A 6,000-nucleotide genomic window follows, 5' to 3' on the forward strand; every position below is an offset into this window, starting at 1 on the left:
GCACATTTCTTGAACGTTCACGTCGTATCTACAGTTTGTTCAGATTATTGGCGACTCCCTCATTAAAATGTTAACGCTTGATCTGAGGAAAGCAAACAGTTCATGCCGCAGCTAGAAACAAATGTCCTGCTCAGTTACTGCCCAAGCAGCTTTTATTGCTCATAATAAACTGCTGGCCCTCAGTGCACGCTGTTCATCTCTCCCTTGACATGGGCTCCAAGGTTCATAACAGTGTCCTGTGATTGCTTGTCCAGACTTTGTTCACTGTTTCATTTCCCAGTCGAGAGAGGCCATTAGTGTGTTTTCCCCAGGGGGCATTATAGGCTGTTCAACAGGGTCATGCTGTTAGTTATTTATTTATTTTTTCCATAATAAAATATCTTTGACTCTGCCAAGCAATGCAGTCATCGATTTGTTATTAGAATTGTCACATCTAATAGAGCCAATCTGTGGTCACTTTATAATTTAATTCTAACTGTTATGTGTGAGCTGAGGAATGTTTCTTATGAAAGTAACAAGATGCTAAATGTGTTATAGCAGCGCGCACCAGGATGCTGGCACGTAGCACTATCTGTGCAGTGTGGGTTCAGCAACATGACAAATGTGATCTGTTGATGACAACAGTGCTTTGTAATTATGCATTCGTCGCCGTGTGAAAAGTAAAACAAATTGTTTGCAGCAGAAAATCACATAAAGCACAACACAATGTGAAAAAAGCTTTGGCTCACAGGACGCTTGTAAAAGCACGAGCGGGAATTTTTATGGCACGCAGACAAAAGTGAATGTTTGGCCTAAATGTGCTCTGCTCAGCTCAGGTCCACCTTACATGTGTTTTGAGCCATGTCCAGAACACACAGCAGTGCCATAACATCATTATTTTGTTGAGGGTGAATACACGGTCCATAGACGGATGTTTTATGCTGCTTTACATACACTCATCATGGTTATGAATGTCATTTCTGTTTTTTGGGTTTTTTTTGAGATTTCAATGATTTTAGAGCATATATCTTTAATTACTTTAAAGTGAAGCAAGTTTTACCTCGCCATGAACCAAGTGGTTGCTGACCAACTGACTTAAACTCGCAGCTGCCTGCATTGACAAGCCAAATGTTTTTTGGAAAAAAGGTTTTATGATCAGACGAAGACAAAGATTGCACTATTTGGCCACAATGATAAGAGTTTTGTTTGGAGGGGTAAATGTGGCGCTTTTAAACCTAAGAACACTTCACAAGCTGCCAAACATGGTTCTCTGGGAATGTTTTGCTGCCAGTAGTACTGGTACATTACCTCCAAACAGCCAGATGGTTGAAATTTGGACACAGGCAGTAGTTCCAACATGAGAATGATCCCAAACACACATCAAAACTGGTTTTGAAATGGATAAAGCAGGCTAACACCTAGAATGGTGTTCCCAATGCTCTGACCTCAAACCCTATTGAAACTCTCTGGACTATGCTTAAAAGCGAATCTTTGTCAGGAAACCAATCAGTTTTGCCCCCCAAAATCAAATATACTACCATAAGTATTGTTGATGGCTACTAAAACCATCAGGTCGAGATGCACCTTGCTAAGATTTGACTCTGTAAGTATACTCTGACTTTTGAACTTGTGTGGATTATAATAAAATCCCAAATAAATTCAAACTTATGCTTAAAATGTATGCTGTACAATCATTTTACCCTGGAAAAACAACAGTTCAGAGAAATCATCAAAAGCCCAAAATTACCATGACATTCATGCCCAGAGTATGTGACTTCTGACTGTACATACTGCACATAAGAAATATTTTAGTCCTTTATGTTTATTTGAGTAAGATTTTCAAATCATCCCATATTTTCCTGTGAGATTAGCTTTAGATGAGATTAGTTTGTCTTGCCCTCTCATTTCTTCCATGGGTTTACACCTGAGGACAAAGAGGCGTATTGTATCGGATTAAGCATATGTTCCATTATTCTCACATTTTTCACAAGGTTTACAATTTGCCACTATTCTTAGACATACTATGACATTTTAACAACTTCATGTAGAGCAACACTATAGCTGTGGACTTTTGAGAAAGCGAAAACTAAAGGCAAAAAAGAAGCCAGTCTGCCCGGCCATAACAATTTCCGCCCTCTGACTTCTTTCTGTGGTCAGAGTCCATAGAGATTTGAGATATAATCGTTTTAACGTGTTAATTATACAACCTGAAGCAACTGCAGGTAATGCCTGAAGTGTTTTTCTAACACTCACAGTAATTAACTATTTTGTGAGGCAAAAACATTAGCTGGCTTCTTCCCTTCTATCTCGATTTCTACTCAGCATTCCACTCGCGAAGCACAAAAACTTTCTGCACCCTGGTCAGGTATCGCTTTGTACAATCACTCCTCACACACTTTCTTCCTCATCTCTCGATCTTGCATTATTCAGATACTGATGACTTTTAAATCCCTCCTCCTTGCTTCTCTACAGTTGATGTATTTTCCCTTATTAGTTACCTTCAAAGCACATTTTCCGATTAATCATGAATTCTCTTTACAGTGTTTTTCCCCTCCTTCTGTGTATGTCCACCTATTGCCGAACTGACAATAAAGTTGACTTTGACTTCAGTTAAATCTAATGCAGTTGCACAGACTTTCATCACTTAGACTTCACATTTTCTCCACTTATGCAATGTGAGTGTGAAGGGTGAATAGCAAAAAAGTAAGATTTGACTAATGCCAGACTTAGTTAAATCCAAGGCTGATCCAAGACAAGCAATCACTTTAATCAGCACCTGTTTATCAGATTAATGTGCGAAAAAAAACCCAAGAACCAAAAATCAGCTGTTTGTTCTGATGGCCACCGTTGGCCCTCACTTGCAAGGAGTCCTTGATTAGTGTGACATTTGTTGTGATGAGTTCACACAACGCCCAGGGACATGTATTGCTCCCAGCCCCTGCAACACCCAATCTATCCCTCCCAAGCGAATCTTGTCTGTGTCATTTATAAGTGCTACAGCAGTCTCTGCCTGTGCAGGCGCACTGAGGGGATGCAAGGGGTCTCAGTGTGCAGCTTGTTGCTCTGAGTGAAATTTCTGTCAAATGGATTTTAGCCACTTGTAGCGGCAGAAAAAGGGGAGTAAAAAAATCAGCTGTTTAAGGTAAGAATGCAAGGGTCAACCAAAGTGATTTGGTAGGCTTTTAGAAAAGTAAGTAAGTCTTTCTCAGAATATTAGTTTTTATCAGTTCTGGCTTATTTATCAGGAACAGAGTTGTAGTTCAATTATGGATCTGCATAAACTAATTTTTAGTCCCAGCTATTTCAGATTATAAAAAAAACCAAAAAAATGCTGAAATAATTTTGAATGTGTAAAATACATTTTTGCATTTTAAATATGTACATGAGCACAAACAAGCTACCTTTAACAGCTTCTGAGCTTTTATTGTGATAGATATTTATCTTTATCTAAACGTAACGATCTCTTGTTCTTTATTAGGAAAAATAACAGTGCTTACTTCATCTTTGTTTAAATAGTCTGGAGGACAGCCTTGACCTGATTCTATAAAAATGAAAAGAAAACAAAAACTACAATGTGTAATGATGTGTTCGATTAATCTCCTGAGATGCAAGCTCTTGCTTGGAATACAAGTCTGAAAAGTAAGTATTACCTTTAAACAGTGCTTTTTCAAAATAGAAAATACTTTGTTGAGTGGAAAAGCCTAAATGTGATGCTCCAATAAGAGGGTGGCCTCAGGGGGCCTCAGGAGGTTAAAACACCTATGCATTAGATTTTTGATCCATGACACAAGGACACAGTTTGAATTAACAGTTTATTAAAAATAGCTGAGTAACTGAGTTCAACATCGAAGTCTTGGGAGAAATATGAGCATAGCTTTGGAGAATTAAAAAAAAAAGATCAGAATAAAGGTAACCTTCCCAGACTGCTGTCTTACAGTAACTGCGCTAACAATCCACAGGCCAGCAGGTAGTGATTCCCACTGCTCCCAGAACAGATGACTTTTAATCAGTCAGTGTGAGCATCCACTGAATCAAGCCACTTGTACTGACCCAAGAATTGGTTTATTGATTACCGGTGAGGTTCTATTGTTCTATGTTATTACCAATTGATTTCTTCTCCTGGCAATCAGGATTGCCTTCCCATCGGGAGGACCATGTTGATCTGGCTAATGATTAGTTGACTTTGTTTAGAAAAGCTGTTCGAAATGGCCAATCCCTTAACAGATTACAGTACTGCCTGACTCTATTCCTCTCTCTCTTACATCCAGATATCACCATGACCCTGAATTTTCTAAACACAACCTCATGGGAGGGCCTGAACTCCATTTCCAACTCCTCAGGAGTGCACAAAAATCCTTTGACCTTCCAAAACATCACTTATGTTGATTTCTACCTCCACAAGCCCTCAGTGGCTGCAGTCTTCACTGTGTCCTACCTGCTTATCTTCCTGGTGTGCATGGTGGGCAACGGGGTGGTGTGTTTCATTGTGCTGCGCAGCAAAAACATGCGCACGGTCACCAACCTGTTTATTCTCAACCTCGCCATCAGTGACCTGCTTGTCGGCATCTTCTGCATGCCGACCACATTGGTGGACAACGTCATAACAGGTAACATGTTCTCTCTTTCACTATTTTTAAGGCACTTAAACACATGGAAATTCAAAATTTTAAACTAGAGTGTTATTGGAGCACATTACAGGATGTTTTTACTTGTGACCTTTTTTTATGCTAAAATAGAGAAAGGTCAACAAAGTTGTTAATTTTAGCAGTAAGAAGACCAATAAAGGCAATTTAATCGTAATAAAAACTGCTATAAAGTAAAAACAAAAACAAATAAGACATTGTCATTGTGTGAATGACGGTTCAAATAATCAAATGAAATAAATCAATGATTTTATCTTCTTTTGTCTTCTTTTGGGCAGGCTGGCCATTTGGTCGGGTAGTTTGTAAGCTAAGTGGGATGGTTCAAGGCATATCTGTGTCAGCATCTGTGTTTACTCTGGTGGCAATAGCTATTGATAGGTAAGAGCTGTCATTTCTGTAATTTCTGATTACTGTTCACTTGTCTGTTTTACTCTGAAAGATTCACTTCCTTTATACATCTTCTTTAATCCCCTTTTCTATCAGGTTCCGCTGCATTGTTTACCCTTTCAAGCAGAAGCTGACCATTGCCACCTCCAAACTAATAATTGTCATCATTTGGGTCCTGGCTGTGGCTATAATGTGTCCTTCAGGCATCATGCTCCAGGTCACAAAAGAGCAGAGGGTGCGAATAGTCCTCGGCAGCAACAACGACACCCGTCCCTTCTACTGGTGTCGCGAAAATTGGCCCAATCAGGAAATGCGGAAAATCTACACTACTGTCCTCTTTGCTAACATCTACCTCGCTCCTCTTAGCCTCATTGTAATCATGTATGCTCACATTGGTTACACGCTCTTCAAGACCACTATCTCACCTGTTAGGGGCAGTGGGAGTGAGTCTCTAGAAGGTAGTGGCAACAACAAGTCAAGCATGGAAGGTCGTCAGACAATCACAAGGAAGAAGAAGCGAGTCATTATGATGCTGCTCGTTGTGGCTCTGCTCTTCATCTTATCCTGGCTGCCTCTGTGGACCCTGATGATGCTGAGCGACTACATCAGCCTGACACAGCATCAGTATCGTGTCATTAATATTTACATGTATCCCTTAGCTCATTGGCTGGCTTTCTCAAACAGCAGCATCAACCCCATCATCTACGGATTCTTCAATGAGAACTTCCGCAGAGGCTTCCAGGCAGCATTCAAATTCCAGCTGTGCTCTGCTGACGTTCTGCGCCAGAGGACTTACTCCCATCGGATCAGAGGAAATGCTGTGGTCCCCCTAAGACCTGTCGCCCCCAGCAGATCAGGCTCTGGAGTTGGATCGGGGTTAGTGGAAAATAGGAAGAGCTCAAGTCAGGAGGAAGAGTGCTTGTCTGGTAAAAATGACATCAAAGAACAAGACGTGATCATGGAGGACCTGAAAAGGGTGTCCAAGATTTAG

The 6,000-nt window shown here is 40.4% G+C and overlaps 1 protein-coding gene across 1 annotated transcript; it reads left to right on the forward strand.

The window, feature by feature from the left end:
* The first annotated feature begins 4,255 nt into the window (after positions 1-4,255).
* Positions 4,256-6,000, forward strand: LOC102779566 (neuropeptide FF receptor 2-like). The gene is made up of 3 exons (XM_035910353.2): positions 4,256-4,586; positions 4,901-5,000; positions 5,106-6,000. Exons 1-3 carry the CDS (start codon positions 4,256-4,258, stop codon positions 5,998-6,000), a joined length of 1,326 nt encoding a protein of 441 aa, XP_035766246.2.

This window comes from Neolamprologus brichardi, chromosome 7 (genome assembly GCF_056152115.1).
Source record: "Neolamprologus brichardi isolate AB-2024 chromosome 7, ASM5615211v1, whole genome shotgun sequence".
Classification (NCBI taxonomy): Eukaryota; Metazoa; Chordata; class Actinopteri; order Cichliformes; family Cichlidae; genus Neolamprologus; species Neolamprologus brichardi.

What these genes read in the sequence shown, in the direction of transcription:
- LOC102779566 (XM_035910353.2), top strand. Translation starts at nt 4,256, where the DNA reads ATGACCCTGAATTTTCTAAACACAACCTCATGGGAGGGCCTGAACTCC. An exon ending in GGTGGACAACGTCATAACAG is followed by an intron (nt 4,587 to 4,900) that starts GTAACATGTTCT and finishes TCTTTTGGGCAG; the next exon opens with GCTGGCCATTTGGTCGGGTA. An exon ending in GTGGCAATAGCTATTGATAG is followed by an intron (nt 5,001 to 5,105) that starts GTAAGAGCTGTC and finishes CTTTTCTATCAG; the next exon opens with GTTCCGCTGCATTGTTTACC.